Source organism: Maylandia zebra, linkage group LG14, assembly GCF_041146795.1.
Source record: "Maylandia zebra isolate NMK-2024a linkage group LG14, Mzebra_GT3a, whole genome shotgun sequence".
Classification (NCBI taxonomy): Eukaryota; Metazoa; Chordata; class Actinopteri; order Cichliformes; family Cichlidae; genus Maylandia; species Maylandia zebra.
Genome location: NC_135180.1, coordinates 28190280 through 28212854, shown reverse-complemented (window position 1 = coordinate 28212854; position 22575 = coordinate 28190280). Strand labels below are relative to the sequence as shown.

General features: G+C 39.7%; 1 protein-coding gene across 1 annotated transcript in view; it reads left to right on the top strand.

Annotated features, from left to right (window-relative positions):
* dph1 (diphthamide biosynthesis 1) overlaps positions 1-22575 on the top strand; it is a 72609-nt gene that overhangs the window by 32780 nt on the left and 17254 nt on the right. The window contains exons 4-5 of the mRNA XM_004558164.3: positions 17555-17676; positions 21109-21263. Of these exons, the coding sequence (XP_004558221.1) occupies positions 17555-17676; positions 21109-21263 (277 nt within the window). The remainder of the gene's footprint in view (positions 1-17554; positions 17677-21108; positions 21264-22575) is intronic.

Genomic DNA, 22575 nt, shown 5'->3' with positions numbered 1-22575 from the left:
TAAGGAGAGCCTTCAAGAGAGTGAACACCAGGAAAGCAGCAGGACCAGACGGCATCCCAGTTCGTATCCTCAGAGACTGCGCATACCAGCTAGCTCCTGTGTTCACTGAGATATTCAACATCTCTTTATCTCAGTTGGTGATCCCCACATGCTTCAAAGAGTCCATCATTGTTCCTGTCCCGAAGAAACCCGACCCTGCTTCTCTCAATGACTACCGCCCTGTAGCCCTCACCTCAGTAGTGATGAAGTGTTTTGAACGCCTGGTCAGAGACTTCATCATTTCTTCACTACCAGACACACTGGACCCACTACAGTTCGCTTACCGTCCAAATTGTTCCACAGACGATGCCATCTCTCATCTCCTCCACACATCACTCACTCACTTGGACACTAGAAGGGGGAATTATGTTAAAATGCTCTTCATAGACTTCAGCTCTGCATTTAATACCATAATTCCCTCCACACTCACCACCAAGCTGGAGCATCTGGGACTCAGCTCATCTATGTGTCAGTGGATCTCCAACTTCCTAACTGGCAGACCACAGGCAGTAAGGATGGGCGGACATGTCTCAGCCTCCACCACTCTCAGCACTGGAGCCCCCTAGGGGTGTGTTCTGAGCCCCTTGCTGTACTCTTTGTACACATATGACTGTGTGGCCACTACCAGCTCCACCACCATCATCAAGTTTGCTGACGACATTGTCGTGGTGGGCCTGATCTCTGATAACAACGAGACGGCCTACCTGAAGGAGATTAGGAATCTGGAGAACTGGTGCCAGAGGAACAACCTCCTTCTAAACGTCAGTAAGACAAAGGAGCTGATAGTGGACTTCAGCACTAAGCAGGAGAGGAACTACCAGACCCCCGTCATCAACGAGTGCCCAGTGGAGAGAGTGGACAGCTTCAAATACCTTGGAGTTCACATCACGCAGGACCTGTCATGGTCCTCTCACATCAACACCGTGGTGAAAAAGGCCCGTCAGCGTCTCTACCACCTCAGACACTTGAGAGACTTCCAACTGCCCTCCAAGGTGCTCAGGAACTTTTACTCGTGCACCATAGAGAGCATCCTGACGGGAAACATCTTAACCTGGTTCGGGAACAGCACCATGCAGGACAGACGAGCTCTACAGAGGGTTGTGCGATCAGCTGAGCGCACCATCCGCTCCGAGCTCCCTGACCTGCACTCAATCTACAGCAGGCGGTGCTGGACCAAGGCCAGGAAGATCGTGAAGGACCTCAGCCATCCCAACAACAGACTGTTCTCTCTGTTGAGGTCAGGAAAGCGATTCCGCTCCCTGAAGACCAACACAGAGAGACTGAGGAGGAGCTTCTTCCCGCAGGCGATACGGTCTCTCAATCACACCACCACACAGTACTGACCCACACATATAGTTCTTACACACACACTGGACATTCTGGACATTGTTTTCACTTCATCACTTAAATCACTTTAAGCATATTTGCACTGCACAAGACATAATGTGGATTGCACAACACTGGTCACTATATTCTTAATTTCCAGTTAATACTTGTACAGCTGTTGTTATTGTGTATATATTTATTTATTTATTTATATTTTTTCATACGTTCTTATATAGTTCTATACTGTGTATTGTGTATTTTGTTGTACAGTTATTTTATTTTCAACTTTAATTTATATATTTTATCTTATTCTTTCCCAGTTAAATTTACCCTTTTTAATTTTTCATATTTATTTCCTATCTTATTCATAGCCTTTTCCCCTTTTTTTCTTTTTTTTTTCTTCTTTAGGTCACGAGCAGTTGTCTAAGCATTTCACTGCATATCGTACTGTGTATGACTGTGTACGTGACAAATAAAATTTGAATTTGAATTAGAATTTAGCTATGGATTCCAGCTGCATTCGTAGTTCTGCAAACTTTGAGTCAAGCTTTTCAGTTCAATCAGCTGTATTTCGATGTCCTCTGTGTCTAGCCAGTTAATGTGAGGTAAATCCAGCTGCTTATTAAAGCTTTCTGGTTTGATCAGGAAAGAAAATATTGGTCCACACCTGAAAGTCCCGAAAACACATTGTGAATTCTGTCTCGAGTCTACGGATGTATCCGTGTGTTTCCGCGGTGCTAATGCGGCACTGAGCCGACAGCTCCTGAAGCTTTTGAAGTGTTGTAATGTGGAAATTTCAACATCACTTGAAAAAACTGCCAGCTAGCAACATCCCTCTCACCTGTAGGCTAAGTTGTTTTTAGCCAATTACAAGTTGAATCTGGTAGTTGGGGTTGTTAGTTAAGGTACTGTCATTAAGAAGCGGCACAACTATGCGAGCTAATTTGTGATGTGCACTGCTGGCCCGGCCATTTATTTTTTTTAATGCACCCTCTCAGATTAATTCACTGCGTGTCATGCCCAGGGCTGGACTGGGACAAAAAAATCGTCCGGGCATTTTGACTAGAGACCGGTCAACCAGGTATTATAGGAAAAGCCATAAAGCCTTGATGTACACTGTCTTGTTCGCATATGTAGGATTTCTATACATTTTACATCAGATGAAAACTTTGGTTGTAAGATTCAGATAATTATTTATTAAAAGCTAGATATTTTAAATGAGAATAAAAAAGTATTTCTTTGTGCCCCCCTTTCCTTGATAATGCCCTACCTGGCCCCCCTGGCAAAACTTTGCTAGACCCGCCCCTGCACAGTTACCAGCTGTCAGCTACATAGAAAAGGATCCTGGTGTTATTTGTCTCTCAGAAACAGTTCATAACTTCCCTTCAACTCATTCATGTCACCTAAAAGGTAAACCTGTTTCTCCGTCACCTGTTCAGCTCTGATGATTCAGTAAGGACATCTCCTGGTTTCATCTTCATGTTTCCCTCTCACCAGATAACCAGCTGACATCATGGCCAGCAGCTTTTACAGTTGTGGCTTAAATAAATTCTAACAACAGCTTATCAAGCTTAAAGGTGCTGCTGTTGTTTAATGCGACCTCCGCTGGTTTCTTCTTTCTGGCACAACGTGGGCGATAAATAAGCTACACCTAAACTTGGTTTATATCTGACCCAGATAGACTGCAGCTCATAATTTCTTACCTGTTATGAAGTTCAGTTCACCTGACAATCGGAACGGTGGCCGGCTTGGGTCTCTCCTCCTGCCTCCCCTTTCCCTCATCCACCTGCTGGCCTCTGTGTAAGCTCCGCCATAACCACCACCAAACAACTGAGCTATTTTTACACATCGGCCACCATCTGGCCAATCCACCACCTTTCATTGTTTATATTGTTAGCCCCCCTCAAAAAAACACCAAACAAACAAAAAAAAAAACCCTGTCGGATCATAAGAACGAAAAATCACCATCAGCCCACGGACAAATGGCTGATGGCTGATGGCCAGTCCAGCTATGGTTGTGACATAAGTTAACCCTTTGCATGCCAGCTGTGCCAGCTCTATTAAGGGAAATTTTGTATTCATTAAATGTTTTAGTGGCAGGGATAGCTCAGTAGGTAGAGTGGTCGCCCCATGATTGGAAGGTCAGGGGTTCGAATCCACTGAACGGCTACCCTGAGGTACTCCTGAGCAAGGTACCGTCCCTAAACACTGCTCCCCGGGTGCCTGCCCCGGGCCCACTGCTTCACTGAGTGAATGGGTCAAATGCAGAGAAAGTAATTTCCCCACGGGGATCTATAAAGTATACATTATTATTATTGTTATGTTTTATATTATTATATCAACATATTAACAAAATTAAACATAAACTTCTCCACAAGAGAGGGCTAACTCTTGCTCTGTTGTCCATTTCTTACTCAGCTGAGCTTCCCGTTCACCATGCAATGAATGAAACAGAATTTACACTTGTCTGCACAGGCAGAGAAGATGTTCTCTGACTGTTCGATCACTTTTTGCTGTTATATCACAACCAGTTTTGACTGGAACAAATTCAACAGTTTCAGACACATTTGCTGGTGAGTTTGTGTTGTCTTCTAAATGTTGGAATCTTGAAGTTTTGTTCTTGCACTAGAAAACCTTGTGGAAATTACCTCGAATGTTACTCATGTGGTTCAGCCTTGGTTTCACGATGTATATAGTTTATTTGCTTGTGATGTGATTTATTAAATATTGAATTAGATTAGCAAAGGTGTTGAGTGAACATCCCTGTGTTGTCATACACAGTGTTCACCCTACTGGACTTGCTCAGTGGACTGTAACCAAAATCAACTATGAACAGCACAGCGAGAGTGCTCTGTAATCAACAATTTCTGGGTAAAAAAACCAAAGATATTTAAGAATCCAGTTTTGATAAATTGAGGATTTCTTCCATTTTTTTCTTAGAATTGTAACCTTCTAACATGTTTTTGCATGTTTTTCAGAAATGGTTCATTTAAAAAAAATTTTTTGATTTAGTCCCCACATTTTTTTTTACATGTGGGCTTCCCATGAATGCCTTTGGTGGGATTAATTACATTAGGTCGAAGAAGAGATGAATGCATAGTTCCAGGCAGTAATCGGTGTCTTCAAGGAAGCTTTGGTGTTCCTGTGATAGTGCAGTGGAATTTAATACCCTATTATCTGTCCTCCTTAGTACTTACACTGATTCCTGTCTTTATGCCCTGCAGATCTGATAAACATTGTATCAAACTCAATTTAGTTGTCTGTATTATTTCTTTTGAGATCCCTAGAGATTAGATGCATTCCTGGTTATAGGCCTGGCCCTGAGATTTTTTTCCTTTCCTCCTTAAGCAATACCAGCCCAACAGCACTCACTTACAATAGCTGTTGCCATTTTTTTTCTTTTTATGAAATTGGATTGCAGCTCTTTAATTGTGCAATGCTATGCTATATAGATTGGGGGCTCTATCTTGATAAAGCTGTAGGCTTTTCCATAATGACCCATGGCTCAGGCTTTTGAATAAATGCCATGACAAATAGATGAGATACACTCACAGAAATAGTGGTAATGATGCTGTTTTTTGCAGGGAGTTAAAGGATTATCTAATAGCATTACTGAAAACATCTGTCTAAGCATCATCCCATATTTGCTGTGTTGCCCTTCTCTCTATTTACTCATTCCTGGCAGATGTTCAATGACTCTGGTTAGACTGTCATATTTTACTGGGGGTTTTTCTCTCCTATTTTTTTTTCTGTGGAAGACAGGCAGCCCAGGATTCCTGTGTCAATATGACATTGAAATGAAGTGAAATATGTAAGGGGAGAGGCATCAACTGCAAGCAAAAGGAGTGGAAATCATTTAATCCTCTTGCTCAGAGCCCCATGCCAAATTTATTTTGGAAGGGAATAGTTTGTTAGGATATCTATGTTATATGTGCAGAAAGCAGATTATAGATATCAGATTTGCTAATATTACGAGCCCAGCAGAAAACAGCTCATCTGTCTTACATAGGCTGTCATCTCCTCTTTGTCAGTATCATCATTTTCATCTTTTGTGACCTGCGCTCTCTTGGTGCTCTGTGGCAAGAACTCCTGTTCTCTCGTTCTGCCTTTCAACACACGTGTTTGTCATCATTTGCCTAAAATGAACTAAGAAATAATGGAGGTTCATCTCTAGTTAGCCCCCCTGCTGCCTTTGGGGAAAAGCTTCTTTTCCTGGGCCAGTCTGTTTTTCCCCTTGCCAAAGCTTACTCACACAGTAACAATGGGCTAATGGGGGCAGATATCTGAAATGTAATGTAATTAAAAGATGCACTTTTTCCAGACATAGGAAATAATGCACGTGTTTTCTGTGTATAGGAAAGTCAAGTTTGTGTCCTAATACACATATTAGCTTGTGTGTGTTTTGTCTTGGGATGCAAACGCACCACATATTCTCATTTGTGCTGTCTGCCCTCAGTGGCAACTGTGTAAGAGCAGTGTTACTGCACCTGTACCCACCTTGCCAACCTGCTTGTCACTTTGTTTCCTATGAGGCCATTGTGCTGCCTTTGCTATTATTAGATTTCAGATGTTAAAATGTCGATGGTAACACAGTCATAAGGACAGCCCTATGGACACTTACTGTGTTGTATTCTGCAGCTGCACTGTAGTGTTTCCAAGGGTAGACTATAACAATACAGACTATCCTGTCTGGAGCAAGTTCTGTGTTTATGCTTTAGCCAAACCCTATTTAATTAATGCATGTTATGTTACACCGACCTCTTTGATGCATTTACTTGGAATGCACAGGTTTGTCAAGAACCGATAAAATACCACTTTGCCCTTTTCAACCCTCAGCTCTTTTATTTTCTTCATGCTACATAATGATTAATTCTGCTGTATCGCTCAGATGTGTTAACACAAACACGTGTAAGGGTAGCTATGCCTTTGTGCTATGGATTATACTATAATACTTTAAAGCTTATGTTAAAACTTTGTGATTAATACTTTAAAATGCTTTAAAAAATGTTTTATTATCTGTACTTAAATATTCCAACTCTTGCTTGATTCAGGTTTTGAGCTCTTTTGGGGGAATTATGAAGATCAGTGATGTGCATTTTCAAATTCTTGATAGTCAAACAATTGATCTTCCTCTTGTCTTTCTAGATTTCACCAGAATCTCTGAGTGTTTTATTTTTATTATTTACCAAAACTTATGAAGTCCACAATCTGAGAAATTCAGAAAAACAGAAATAACAAAATCCATTCTGGAAAGTAATTGAAACTAAACTGAATTACAAAATAGAATCTAAGTAGAAAATACAAAGCTATAATAACTCTGGCAGGTAAGCCTTGAACCATTTAAGAAGGATTTATTAGTATGTGTAAGAGTGTCTTGCGTGTCTTGCATAAAATTTAGTAAAATGCAGCCACTCATTGCTTTCATTTTTAACCAGCAATATAGTTCAAACACAATTTATTGAGGCATTTCTTTTATTATGAGTTGAGCCAGCTAATTCAGAGTAGCCTTCTGACCCTACTGTTTATATGGAAAATAGCAGATGAAGGTATAAGCTAAGTGCCTCTGCACACCTTGCATAGATCATGGGCCAGATTTACTAATGAGGCCACATTAGCTTTAGGATACAGTTTTTAGAATTGGGTTGATGGGAGAGGAAAGATCTGTGGGTGGTTCACTGACAAAGACACAGGCAGTTTATTTCAGCCATGACTGACACATTCAAATAAAAGCAGTTCAAATTAGCAGGACAACAACAAGGAGATATAATGAGGGAGAATGTTAATCTACTATCAGAAATAATAGAGTGTAAGTGCTGATTTTAAGCATATGTTTCCCTTCGGTAACAGCATGACAGTTCAGATCCAGGAGAGGCAAGTAAATCAGAATCACTTTGTTTGACTGAAACATAGAAACACTACAAGATCATCTCTCACTGTAAAATGTAACTTAATGTAATGTAATGGGCATGTCAGACATCTAAGTTAAAACATGTATGAATTTTGTATTGGAATTACCCACTTCCCTCTGTTGTTAACTTCAGTTAAGTTCTGCTTCATCAAAATACTAGTATTGTAGAAAACCATATAGGGGTTTTGGCTATACTCAGGGTCAGGACTTCAAAGCTTTGAGCCATCCACCCATTCATTTATCTGCTTATTCTCAAAACTTCTTCCTCTGGCTTTCAAAGAAATTACACCTGTAGTGGAAGCTGTTACAGCCTTTTTTTTTCTTAGCATTATGCATAATTTGTGGAAAGTTGTCTGGTGCAGACATTAGTAAATTATGTTTTTATAATTTATTTTAATCATATTTTCACCATATTGTGTGCTTTGAAAGGGAAATGTTTACAGATATGTATGCCAAGGCCTGCTGGAAAAATCCCATTTCCACACATCAGTTGCAAAATTGACACTCAGCCGCTTTAGTAAATACAGACAGGCAGGGTTTTATGCTGGTCTTCATACCATAAGGTGAACCTGACAAAAAAACTGTTGTAAAATTCAATTCAATTCACCTTTCCTAATTCAGTGCCGGTAGTCTCAGAGTGCTTCATATTGCAAGAGTAAGTACCCAAGAATTTGGGAGGAAAAATCCGACAATTAGAGAGTTCATTGTGAACAAGCACTTGGTGATAGTGAAAAGAAAGAACTCTGTTTTAACTAGGAGACACTTCCAGAATAACCAAGATCAGAGAGGGGCAGCGATCTGGAGCAATCGGTTGAGGTGTGATGGAAAGGGAAAGACAAGTACAATAAATAAATAATAAATAAATACAAGGCAAGGCAAGTTTATTTGTATAGCACAATTCAACAACAAGGTGATTCAAAGTGCTTTACAGAGATATTAGAAACAAAAACAAATAAAAAGCATGGACAAGGACAAAATGCAAACTGTAGGGAAAACTTGACATGCAGTAGCGACATGTAAATGCATTAGGAATGGAAAGGAATGGCTAAGTGCATCTTGGGAAGTAACCCCATGTAACCTGAGCATATGCCAGCATAATTAATAAATGGCTCAGGGTCACCGATCTAGCTGTAAGTACATACGTCATCAAAAGGAAAGTTTTTCAGTCCTGATCTTTATAAACTAGAGAGTGTGTCCGTCTCCTTAATCCAAACTGGGACCTGGTTCCATAGGATGAGCAGCCTGATAGCTGATAGGCCTTCCTACTGTTCTACTCTAGGAACCACATGTGCTCTATTGGGATAATAACCAATGTAAGGACAAGACTTCGGTTGGATGCACATTATAATTCATTGTGATAAGCTAAAAAAATGTTCTCCCCTTCAGTTTTTGCTGCAACAGCTTTTTCATTACCATGGGCATTACAATATGTTTAGTGACACTGTATAAGAAAACACAACAGAGAAGCAGTTGGGTGTTTTGATCAATTAGACACTTATTGATATTGGTTGATAAGTTATTATACTATTAATATTGAAATATGCATGCATAGTTATACTGCTGAGAAATAGCCACCGCTATCCCTTAGAGATAATGGATATCAATTCTCGAAAATGAACACGTTTCAGTTTATAAGGTTATAAATTAGGATTACCATTTTGATGCAAAATGAAAAGCACTGCCATTAAGCCTTACCTGCCCTTTATATTTCTTTAAGATCAATCAGTAATCTTGTTTAATATCCATCTGTATCAGTAACCGCCTAACTGTTTATTTTCAATAACAATTAAGTATTTGTTGTACTGTTAATGCTCAGTACGTGCATGCCAAAGAAAACAAAGTTGCCAGACGCTGCTGATGAGTTTCAGTGTGGCAAAGATATTACTCTCCAAGATATTCCTCTATAGTGCTTTTCTGAAAATGGTACAGCTTGCAGTGTATTGTAATGCATCCTAATATAGAAAACCACAAGACTCGTATATTGGTCACCTTGACAAAAGAACATATAGTAATACTTGGTTTTCTGAAAACCACAGTCTAGAGGATCCCATTGAGTCCACCGCAGCATACACCGAGTGAAAGGCAGTGAGACAGTCTGGACAGATATCCAATACATCAGGGTCAACATATTCACAGTTCCGCTTGGCAATTTAGAGTCAAAATCTATTTGCATTTCTCTGGAGTAAAAGAAATTTAGCGACCCTGGAGGAAACCCACACACCCACCAGGAGAGAATGCACACCTATTATAGCAAGGGCTTTGGCTGAAGATTAAAAATAGAACTCTATCTTGCAAAAGGACCTTGCTAACTATTAAACTCTCCTGCCAAAGTAACAGGTTTTGGGTTGCTGATGTTCACTGTCATAATACCATTTAAATTAAATCAATAAGCTGTATTTAAAAAATAAAATAAAATAATGAAAGAAACCTTTCTGTAGCATAAAAACTGTTGTTTACTGATGTTTTACTACAAAATATGTAACATTTAAAACCTTGCAATTTTGGACAAACTTTCATTATGTTCTTACTCATTTTGCTCTTCTTGTAAAGCTACTGCTGAACAAATTCATTTACATCAGCAGGGAAATAAGGAGGCATGCAAATTTGTAAATTGGATTAGCCCACCTGATGATCATGGATGACTGTGAAAAATTCAGCGGTTAACCACCCTCAGCCCACTCCACTCTACTGCACCCCACCCACATACACACAATACGGACATTATCACCCTTAAAAACAAAAAGATCTGACAGTCTAGTTGACAGTTCCCACACTTGCTGAGTAATTCATGGAATACATGTTATTCTAGTGAAACAGGCTTGGTAAGTTGGAAAACGTGGGTTTGGCAGATAAGCATTTTAATTACCCCTGGGTCAAATTTCAAATTTTTTTTTGTATATTTTACCTTTAAATTTACTGGTTTCTCAAAACAGAAAAGTAATGATGTTAGTTAGCGATACAGTTAGGGCACATAGATAATATATAGGATAACAATACAATACAATCACAATACAATACATTAAAAAAAAAAGAATATAATAGAAAACGCTATAATTTTGTAGTTAGACTCCCCAGCTGCTTTATTAGGTACATGTTGATGTTAGCGTGTTAGACCCTGTTTTGACTTCTGAATTGCTTTAGTTTTTATTGGCATAAATTCAACAAGGTAGAAATTTTCCTCAAAGACTTGAGTCCATATTGAACAGGATGGCACAGTTACTCTACATCCATGAGGAAACTCTCCCATTTCTCCCATTTTGTGGTATGATGTGTTACTCTGTTGAAAACAGACATCAGAAAATGGGTTATAAATATGGTTATATATGGACATAGTTGTCACCAATATTCAGGTAGGTTATTGCTTTTAGATTATTCTAAATTGATACTAAGGGGCCCAAGGTGTCCCTAGAAAAGATTAACTAGCACGAATTGGGACTCCTCTGTCTGAAATCTTGCGGGAAGCACTTCCAGATTTATGGTCCTGACAGAGATCACTGTCTTAAATTCTTCCATAACTATTGCCATCATTATGTTTTTCAACAGTGAGGTCTTGAGAGAGATCATTGGTTTTACCCACAATAAGATGTTTCTTGTCTGATACCTTGGTAACGAGGCACTTCTTTAAAGGCATCAGTTGGGACTGACCCAGCTGATATTAATTTGCACTATGCGGCAGGATTGCTTTTTATTTGTGTTCCTGTTTCTCTTTAAACTTTATCCGGTCGTTAAGTCTGATGTCACTAGCCGTGTCTGGGCCTAAACTCCGCTGCAGGTCCATATATCAAACGATCACTATGGCATTACTGAGAGTTGAAAAACGGTCTAAAGTCTTTCATCTTTAATAAAATGATCAGCGTTCTGTTCTACCAGGTGTAACAATTGAGTTTAACATCCAGGCATCCATGAAAACGGAATTTATGACATTTAACGGAGTTAGAAGTTAGCAGGAAGTTAGCTCGCTAGCTTCTATCTAAATACAATATAGCATGTCCTGACTGCAGGGTTTTGGAAACAAATTAAAACGTACAGCTCTGTTATCACTTCCAACATAAATGAAGACAGAAAACTAAACAGCAGTGACGTTTGTAGGGTTACTGAAGTTGGGCTAGCTGATATATAATGATGTGCTACGTGACCGCTAGCGACACAGCTATGTTAGCATAATATAAACAAGATAACTTTCTTTCCACTCGATAAAAGTTAACGTGAGTGTTCTCGGTGGTCAGGAACAAATGTAATCGCATGGCAGGATGCTGTAAAAGGACCAAACTTCAGCCAGGAGAACAACTGAGATAATCCATCCATAATACGAGGTTAGTCATTCATATACTGTTGCATGGGCTGTAGTTACATCCTAAGGTTTTAAAAACTGAGCTTAAACAAATGATTAGCAGTAATAAAAGCCGAGGGAGGTCAACAGTGATGACTGACTGTTTTAGGAGCTTTTTGAGATTAAATAGAAGAAAATACATAACGTTAACAACACAAAAGCCATATTAAACGCAGACTACTTTAGGCCCGGAAGTAGGATTCATCACGTCATCACTTAACGACCGGATTCTTCTACCTTATTCTAGTTTCTTTGCCGCTTAACTACTCCCTCAGTTTTCATCCGATTTTCACCATTCAAATTTTAAGCTGTTCTGCTCATTCTGCTAATGTCAGCTATATGTTGTGGTGCTGATAACTTTTATACTTTTTGAAAATTAAGCTTCTTATGCCATTTTTGGGCCCATTTTAATGACTGGAACCACATTATCAGTGTGATTACCAGTTTAGCTTGCCAGGCTGAGCCGTGTTTTAGCTCAGTGAGATGAGCAGCCGTTTTCAGAGCAGGAGGCCGGAGTTCGAATCCTACTTATGGCAACATTTTTTTCAGTAAACACTTTAACTTTTTTTTTAACACTTTTCAGAATAAATTTCAGCTTCTACACCCCTTTTCAGCAGAAATTTCAGCTCTTTCACCTCTTTTCAGCATGATTCAGCTTCTAACGGACCTGTTAGGTTTGTAGCATAAACCTATTCGCTGGAACGTTAAGACAATATAATTACACTGCTAAGCAAGACACAAATAGGCAAAGTTCTTCATGTTACTCGTGCACGGGAGAGAACCGGACAACCGCTTGACTCCAGCTGGTCTCGTCCGTCCTCCCGTAACACTGTCCTTTTATTGAGGTTACATGAATATGCATAGGTTCATTAACATACGACGTCTACATACAAACAAAGAGTACCTTGCCTGTGTGTGTGTGTGTGTGTGTGTGTGTGTGTGTGTGTGTGTGTGTGTGTGTGTGTGTGTGTGTGTGTGTGTGTGTGTTGCTGATCAAAGGGTCAAACATCCTTGGTCAGGAAGAGGGTAGCCTCCCCCTCACCCTAGATGGTTCATCCTAGATAACACGGTGAGGAAGTCCTGCAGTTCATCTAAACAAAGAGCACTTAGACTAGAACAGACGTAGCTACGTTAATCCTACCATAAAACAATAAGACACGGTATGACCTCTCATGCTCCCAAAGTGCTGTCTAATACACACAAAGTTTGCAGACTATCAAGGATCAAAACCTCTACCAATCTACAACTAATTACAAAACTCTAAGCATATATAAGTAAATATTTCTAAGCATAAATGACAATCAACAATACAAATCTAACAGGACCCTTCACATTTTTCTCTCACCATATCTGTCTTTGGGACAAGAACTAGTTTGGCTCAGTGAGATGAGCAGCTGCCGTGAGACCTGGTGGTGCAGGTTTGAATCCTACCTGTGGCGGTTGTCACACTTCTTCTTGCACTCAGTGTGCTTTATTGACATTGTTCAGTGTACCCTTTCATATACAACACTTTGTAGAAACTGAAGTCTTTGCTGAAAAGTGTTTTCAGCAGATAGTTCTCCTGCTGTTTTCAGATTCCACTACACGGCATTCACACTGCATTTTTGCAGGAAATTCAACTTTGTCTAGTTACTGATAGATTTCAGCTGGTGCTGTGACTTCCCATGCCTTTTTAAACCTCCCTTTATTCAGGTATTCAAAAGTTTTTTTCCCTTTTGTCATTTCTCATCATTACACATAACTGAATGTATGGACATCAATGGTTTGATTTCTTTACATATGTGGATTGAATGGTTTGTTGCCAACATCTGGTGAAAATTTCATATTGATAGCACCTTTTAGAATTATATTTACACTGAAAATTGGTGATGGGTTCAACACTTTATCTGCTGCACAGACACAAATAGAAATTAACACGCGCTACCAGAGCAAGCAGTGTTAATACTATAAAATGTATAATGTAATCATAGTTTTCAGCTTGCTCAGAGTTTAAATATGTCATTGACATATTAGCTGTGGTACAATGGAGTTTTATAATGGAAAGTTGTTTATATATCATTTTTTAAACAGTCGTTTGTTTTTTCTCTCAGGCTAATGGGCCCAATAGTAAAACTGTCAATGAAATATATCTGCAACTTAACACATCGCAAAATACTCAGAACCTTAAATCAAATGTTATCTAGACAGATGGTGGAAGCCTGTTAGTTTAATTTAGTCTGGTAATTTTCATGAACAGATAAGTGTCATCTGTGACAGAATGGCTTTGTGTGGCGCAATCGAATTGTTCAGAGACGAGAGAAGTTTTGCATTCTCTTTGTCTGCTGCAACATCTTTGAGGTGTAATGCACTGGTACCAACAAGTTCTCTGCTTTATTGTGACATCAGAAGAAATTCCTGTCAAAGTCAGGAAAAGGAAATTGGCATCAGAGCACAGACCAGAAAGATGCATTTACTTTTATGCTTACTCAACTGCATTAGGACAATGATGCAGTGAAGAAAAATGCCATTTATGTAAAAACACATCAGTTGTTTAAACTATTGATAAGTGGTGATACAATCAGCTGGCAATACTTTTACACCGTGTGCGCGTGTGTGCACATGTGTACTTGGATGCATGTATTCCATTCTTGCTGCAGACTCAAGCTTGTTTTTGTAGCACACACCAGCACAGTGGTTTTTGTAACGGAGATTCAAATCAGTTGGCAATTTCTCACACATATTGAGCTGTATGCTAAAGAGCTAATTAACAAGGGCTGTTATAGAGTTCACAAGCTCCTCTGACATCTTAATTAGATCTTAATGACATTTCAGTTGGAATGGCTGAACTGAGTACCACAAGATGAGGCAAAACCACTGCTGATATGCAGAGAGAAATCGGAACTGTGCAAGACACGGGACACCAGTATGTGAAGCAATAGAGGAGAGGAGTGATAGTTGAGGATGTGAAAGTGGAAAAAATCTAAATAGGGATGGATCGAAGGACATTTTGGCTTTATGTCTGTACAGTAGTGTCCTGTGTTGAGATAATGTGATTGTGATTTACACTGATACACATTTCAAGTTGTTGTCCTCTCTCTGTTTTTTCTCATCATGCGTCTTCGTTCTGTTTCGCTCTCCCATTGGGATATGGGACTATATGTTTCCCAGTAATTACTCTGTCCATGTCCCAGTAGCATTACACATCTCATATCAGCCTCTTAAACAGATTCTTAGCATTTATTACCATAAAATTTCAATGTACTTACCCTGGAAATAACTAGATACAGCTTGCACTGCCAGTGTAGTAATGATATTTCTGGCAGATAGATGGCTGATTAGATACAATAATCTTCTGTAGTGCTGTGTTTTGCATTGTAGATGGTTTTGCGTGGTCTGCAGTGAATTGCAGGGGAAATCTTTTTTTTTTCTTTTTCTGGTGGACAGTATTTTTAGCTGAAAGGTTGTTGCACGTTTATGAAAAATAATCTTTCCAGTGAGTGAGAAACCTTAAATGATCCCTGTTATTGTATCATTTTTAGTGATCCTTAATTACCTTCCTGCTATTGGCTAGACATCCAATGGTGCACAAACAGATGGATGCAGACAAAATCAAAACCCAGAGAAAGAGAGAGAGCCACTGATTCAAACCTTTGAATGCAAATATTTATTTATCAGATGAGTTGCTCTGTCTGTGTTTTCCTGGGCTCAGCTGGCCTGTACTCCTTTCACTTGAGAGCTGCTATTATAGGAGAAGGGACAGGGACATTTGGAGAGGAACTACGTAGAAATCCAGGGGACAATGATGAGGGGCCTAGAGAGAGCACAAACTAGAGATTACATAAGAGAAATTGAGAGAGGAAAGGCTAAATAGAAACTTTGTGTGAAGCCCCTGGCGAGGTGCAGAGCGAGGAATAAACAGAGTAGATGTTGGTTGAAAGATTGGGCAGCAGGAGACGTATTACTAAGAATCTGTGGGTTTCTACAGATGTTGTATTGTGTGCAGCCATTTCTGTTTATCACTTTCCTCTCCTTTCCCCAAGTCCTTCTTCTCGTCTCAGTTCTACCTCTTCTGTCTAGCCTAAATCTGTCAGAATACAGCCACGAATACCTGGCAACAACTTCATTTTACAAACACCCCCTTGTCTACCCATCTTCCCTCCCTTACAATGCCTGAAGCTTCTGTTCATTAGCTCTTTTTTGCTGTTACTACCCGCTTTTATTCATTTTACTTAGTCTTTATGGGTTTACTTAGCATTTTATTTGCCCATAAAGGGTGATATGTGTAGGCACTTGTTTTTCAGTAGCACAATCTGCAATTATTTTTAACAGTACTGAGTCCACAGATGCCTGTGTAATTTGTTAGTGTTCCTTTCAAGAAGGCCATGATTATTTTCTCCTTTTACATCTGCAAAGTGGAACATTAGGGCCCACATGGTCTGTGTATTTCACAGCCTTCACAGCAAATCTGGGAAATAGATTGTTAAAGACCTCTGCAAACTCTAATCTATTTGTATCAGTTAGAGCTGGGCGATATATCGAGTTTTTAAAAAATATCGATATATTTTTATACGAGATATAAGATGTGACAATATCCTTTATATCGATATAGTCTATGTTACGTTACAAATTATACTTGTGGAGCCGCAGGTTTGCCTCTCTTTCATCCACTTTCGTCTTTACGCAATGTTACTCGGCCTCGCCTCTCCTTCACTGAACACAACTCCTCGTCCCCCATCGCTTCACCTGCAGGAAGCGACAAGATGGACACGGCAAATCTCCGTTAACGAGTTACTGCGCATCGCCCCGTGCGTGGGGCTGGACGGCGTCAACGTGTTAGCTAGCTAACCACGCTAACGAGCTAACCACGCTAACGCCATGCAGCCCAGAGGGGCTGCACGGACTAAAATCCTTTCATTTTCTCAAAAGTTGACAGCGCGCCTTATGTATGAATTCTGGTTGTGCTTGATGGCCGCGAACCGATTTTATGTGGAACACGGCGCTCAGCAATCTGTCAAAAAATGTTTTAGTACGACTTTAGTAAGCTACGGAGCTGCACCGCTTGATGGATTGTCGGAGCATTACGGCTGAGCCTCGCGGAGTGATACGTACTGTGCTTCAACGCAATATTACCCTACTGTGTATAAGGACTATAAATGGCACCTGTTAAGAGACGCGGTTGCGAAGCGGATTTCAAACTCCAGGCTGTCAGTCACGCAGTACAAGTTGGGAACAGAGCAGCTGTGAAATCTGTCTTTGTTATTGTGCTCAGCGTCTTTTAGTTTACATTTTGACTGCACAATTGTGAGCTTTTTGTTATGCACAAAAACAACATTGTTTTCTTTTATTTATGGACCATTATTATTTAATAAATGCTCTTAATTTATTTTTGAGTAAATTTTATGTACATCTGCTCTATGTTAATAAAAGTGCCTGTGTGACATCTGGGACACAGCTTTGACTAAGAACTCTCTTTTTGTTCTTACTTTATGGCTTTAAAAAAATATATCGAGATATATATCTTATATCGCCATCCAGCTAAAAAATATCGAGATATGAATTTTGGGTCATATCGCCCAGCCCTAGTATCAGTCATACATTTCCTTTTGTGCTTCTCCTCTTCGTCTAGCGTTCTGTCTGTGGCCAGGCTAACTGATGACCCATTAACCCTCGTCTGGCAGGGCTTTAACTATCAGACAGCTTGTACTGTACTTTGGCCGCTGGCTCCCAGTTATAAGGAGCAAAAGAATAGCAGTGTGTCACCCTGATGTACTGTGAGTCAGTCATTGACTGGTAGCTTTGTCAGATGCTATATAGTCTACTCAATCTGCAGCAAGTGGATAGGAGTTGATCTTACTCAGCTCGCTTATAATCACACCATGCCTTGGATGCTATGTGTGTTATTCGCTATGGTAACAAGCAACAGCATATATGGTCTGTAACAACAGTGATTAGAGCCTCTGCCCAAATTCCAGGTTCACAGATGCAGATACATTTGTGATGGGGGATGTGACGTACGGCGCCTGCTGTGTGGATGACTTCACTGCTCGAGCCCTGGGAGCAGATTTCATGGTGCACTATGGCCACAGTTGCCTAAGTGAGTCTCTGTTTTTTTTTCTCTCTTCATGACTCTTCGTGTAGAGAATGTCAAGTGATCTAGCATCGAAGACACCCACTTACTAAGAGTGGGTTGCATTAAAAAAAAAAGAAGCTTCAGAACATAGACATACCAACAACGACAGACTCACAGACAAAGCCATCGATCAATGGAAAATGTTACTAGTTGGTGCATTCTTCCCAACTCTAGTTTGGAAAGCATATCAGATGTTTGGAGCCTGGGCATCACATTTACTCAGCAGATCAATGGAGGACATGCATTAGAGCCGTTCTTTGAAAACCTCAAGCAGTTCTCGAGGACCTTCACCCTCGCCCCCACTGTCTGCCTTTCGCAGAACATGGGAGGAAATGTTAAATCAATAGTTTTGATATATCTCTGCCAGAACGACCTCACCTATCCCAAATACCAGAAATGACCAACAGAATTTTAATACTACTGAAAAACTCTCTCTTTTGCTCTTTGGCTTTATTGTGTTCATTGTGTTAGTCTTTGTGTATGTGCTGTTGGCATATTTATAATTTGATTATCATAGAGCAATTATGTATGCAGGCATGTATGTTTACAAAAGATAAGATATGTACCTGTTTCTGCTGAGAGTAGCCCAGCAAATGCAAGGATAAAGGCGTTAAAGTCTTTGCGGGTTGGGATGGAGATCAGATATTAATTGATGGAAGAGATTAAAAAAACAAACAAACCCAAATGGACTGCAGATCCTGAGAGAATGCAAATGTAATGGTGGTGTCGTGCATCCGTTCCTGACCTTCATCTCTCAGTCGTGAGGACATCACTGCACTGTTTCCCCAAGATGTCAGCCACCTGTGGGAGATGAAAGACACGGTGTTTTGTCTGACTCACAGAGGAACTCTCTCTCCCGCATTCATTCATTTCCCTTTCATTTCCTCTGCAGTATCTGCTTTTGAGAGTAGTGGTGTCCTCTCATATTTCCTCATCATAAAGCACCTCCAGTTTGAGCCGGACAATATGGGCAACATCATAAAACCGTGTTTTAAAGTTCTAACATTGTTTGCAGATATGAGTTTGGGGACTTTTTTGTTGATGTTTAACCTGAATACCATAGTAGTTGGAACAGAACAGCCTGAGATAAACTGGGGAACATACTGGAATCAAAATATAGAATCCAAAATTGAACTCCAGGAAGGAAAACTGTCAGGAGATAGAAGCTCTCCTCCGATAATGGCAGGAAAGTTTTACTGGTCTTCCTTAAACATCATGAGTAGATCCTCACTATTAAAGTCATTTCAGAGCATGGCCATGGCACTGATTTTAGAGTAGCTAGTCGTATTTGTGTGGTACTGGATAACAGTTTTGTAATTTTTATAACAGCCCAGGTAACAGTTCCCATCTGTAGACACTTGCTGTGGGATTGTTATTGTATACGACTTTATTGATTGTTTTGAGCAGTTGAAATGTTGTCAGCAGTATCAGATTATGACATTAACTTTAAGTGAGAACCCTCTCATGTCCTGCTGTTAATGTTTGAATTCATTGTGAATCAATACACTGTTTGGATTGCTCCATCAGGTAATAGAGAAGTCTTCAGATGATTGTGGCTATGGTGAATAGCTTTAGATAATAAATTTAATAAACATATAACCTTGACTGCCCTCTACAACGCCACAGTACCATATTGTATTACATTTCTATTTTTATATATTGCCCTCTTCACTCACATCCGTTTTCTTGTTAAATTGAGCTCGTTTGTGTATTTTGTGCCATTCTCAGTTATTTATTTTATCAAGCTAGGTTGCTTTAACAATGTAATTCACCAACTTTTGGGTCAAATAAATGTCATATCTTATTAAACCATAATAGCATAGCAAGCGTCTCTTATTTCATTATATAAATGCTAAATCCATTCTCCAATCCAAGTTAAATGCTATCACATTTCCCCACATAGATAATCCAGATTATTTCAGGACCACATTTTCAATATGCCAAACGATTGGCTTATTGTTCATGAATTATACAGAGGTACAATATCAGAATAGATTTTGTTTTTACATATTGATTTTTAACAGACCATTTGTAACCAAGCCAGTATAGCACTATGTCCACCCTTTTGTTCAATTTGAGTGTGCATTTGTGTTTGTTTTCATGGGCATTAATAAGCAGCTGTGCTAAGTGAGCTTATTGCCATGAAAAGGATAAAAACCAGTGATGGTGCAAGTGAATCGTGTCTGTCTCATTGACTGTGTCTCTGATTGCAGCACCTAAGTGCTCTCAGGCTACCATGCTAATGTGAACACAGATCGATGTCACTTTCCTCTGCCCTTTTATGTTTTGGGAGTGTCTATAAACAAGCAACAGACGGTTGTTGGTCTCAGTCTAGATTTTTACCTATCTCCCCCTCATGATGTATTTAACTCCTTGGTTTCTCACTCAGCGTGTGGCCTGCAGCAAACCCCACTGTTTTAAATATCTATCCATCTGTTCTCCTTTACTCGGTGCTGAAATGTGAGCCCATTCATCACCTCTGTTCCCAGTTAATTGACAACCTACCCTTCACACTCAAACTAAATACCCATAACACACACGCTCGGTATCCTGTTACTTTTTCCACTCCTGCCTCCCATTCCAAAGCATTTGCTCTTTATACAGTTTATTATAAAATCATCTGCCCACACCCCCAAATTAAATTTCTCTATTTTCCAGCCTACTTTCATGGGAATGTTTCATTCTTCTCCCATTTCCATCACAGCTGCCTTCAGTCCTTTGTTAAGACGGCTCTTATGTTTTCCCACTATCCCCTCTTTATTCACTCCCTATTATCTGCACATTGTTGAGCCTTGCTCCCATATCGCTCTCTCTCTCAGTGTTGCTTTAATCTAGGCCATCAAGTGAGCTGCACTTGTTCATAAAGCATTTCAACCATAATGGGCCATTTGCTTAATTGTAACAAAAAAGTCCCCTCGCTTCTGATCTGCAAATTAACTGTAGCATGAGAGGAAGACCGATTATAATGATCAACACAAACAATAATTCTTCGTTCTTATCTAGACCCTTTCCCCCCTTGTTTCTTGGACTCTCCCCTGCTTTATTCAGCATCTAACTCAGCATGTCTGTCGCTACGTCTCACAGGCCCGGGCGCGTAGTAAATGGTCTGTGAAATTAATGGCATTAATAGTAATCGCGTGTGTCCTTCTCCTTCCCTAAATAATTGAGGTCTTTGCATCAGTTCCTGCACGTGCTAGACTCTCACTCATGTTTCAGTTATGTCACATAGGTGCGTACCGTAGGATCTTTATATTTGCAGTATGCTCACATACGGTTTATTTGTGTAGCTGTATTGCTGTGTATATATGTTTATGTTTTGATGTTGCATATACAGCAGTCTAAAGAAGCAGGACTGAAGTATTCATCTGTCTTTCTTTTGTCTTTGTCTTGCTGCAGTCCCCATAGACTCGACTGCAGGTATCAAGATGCTGTATGTGTTTGTGGATATCCAGATGGACAATGCACACTTCCTGGACACAATCAAGTTCAACTTCTCTCCTGGACAGTCTCTTGCACTCGTCAGCACTATTCAGTTTGTGGCGGCGCTGCAGGTGATTAAGCGCCGGTTCTGTCAGACTTTGTGTGCATTTGTGTGTGATTCTCGCGTCGGAGAGAGCTGACGCACACAGTTATTGTCACTTGTATTTTCCATATTACATAAAGAGTATATTTTTCTGTACAGTACAGGAATACACACACACACACACACACACATCTCTGCATTTGTACAGTATACTTTTTTTTGCAGTTCCTGGCTTTTATGAACAAGCTCACACGCCGCTCTTAAAGCTCAGTTCAAGTGTGGGTTTGACAAATCCGGCAGCAGTTATTTTGGATTTGAAAGGTGCAATGAACTCGGAAGGCCGCTCGGTTCAGCATCGTGCTCAGTAGTGCTCTTTATATAAGCAGTGGCAGCAGCTATAGTATTAAGCTCGAGCAGCCTTCTTTCAGGCTGGCTGCCTCCCTTTTCTATAATGCATTTTGCTGCTTTCATATGCTGTGTTGAACCAGCACCACTTTGGACCTTTACTAATGCAACCACTGCTATTTTTAAATCAAGCTCTACCGTAACAGGTCACATTATATGATGGGATGTTTGAGTCCGCCTATGTGTATATGTCTGCATAAGTCTCTATGTTTTGTATGCATGCTTGCTCTCACTCGTGTCTTATGTGTGTAGGCTTGTTGGGGTCACACAGTACGGGCGGGAGAAGTTCACCCGTATTCCTTGTGGACTGCCTTAAATTAGCCTTAAATCGTTTGTTTATCCTCAGAACACACACACTTTTTCCCTTTTTTTTTTCTTCTTATAATAATTGTTCACTCGTTTTCTCTTTTCATCTAAATGAGTACACATGAACTAGTTCATTTTTCTAAAAATTAAAGCACTCTTTTTTGGTGCTTTGCAGAAGCATGAGGATTTAAACACCAGTTGTGTGTTAAGAGTTACACTTCTGGCAGAAAATCATTCATGACCCTTTCAGTATCACTTGAAGTTGACATTTTCAGTCTTTTAAAAATATTATATTATTATAATATTCTATATATTTGCACCAGTGGTAATAGTGGGTAATCCCCTATCTTCTGACTTTTAATTCTGTTTTTCCCTTTTGCATACATTGAATCGAGACCACAGACAGTTGCACGTTTTTATTCCTCTGGTTCATATCTTTAGCATGCTCAATTTAAAATAAAACAATGGACACTACATTAAAGTGCAGGTCTCTGCATTAATATCACTTGATTTACATCAAATGTAAAATTGCAATGCAAACCTCGAAACCCATTAAAAGGCAGACTTGGCTTTAATGTAATATCTATTGTTTTGTTTTACTTAAATGTCCTACAGCACAGAATCTGATG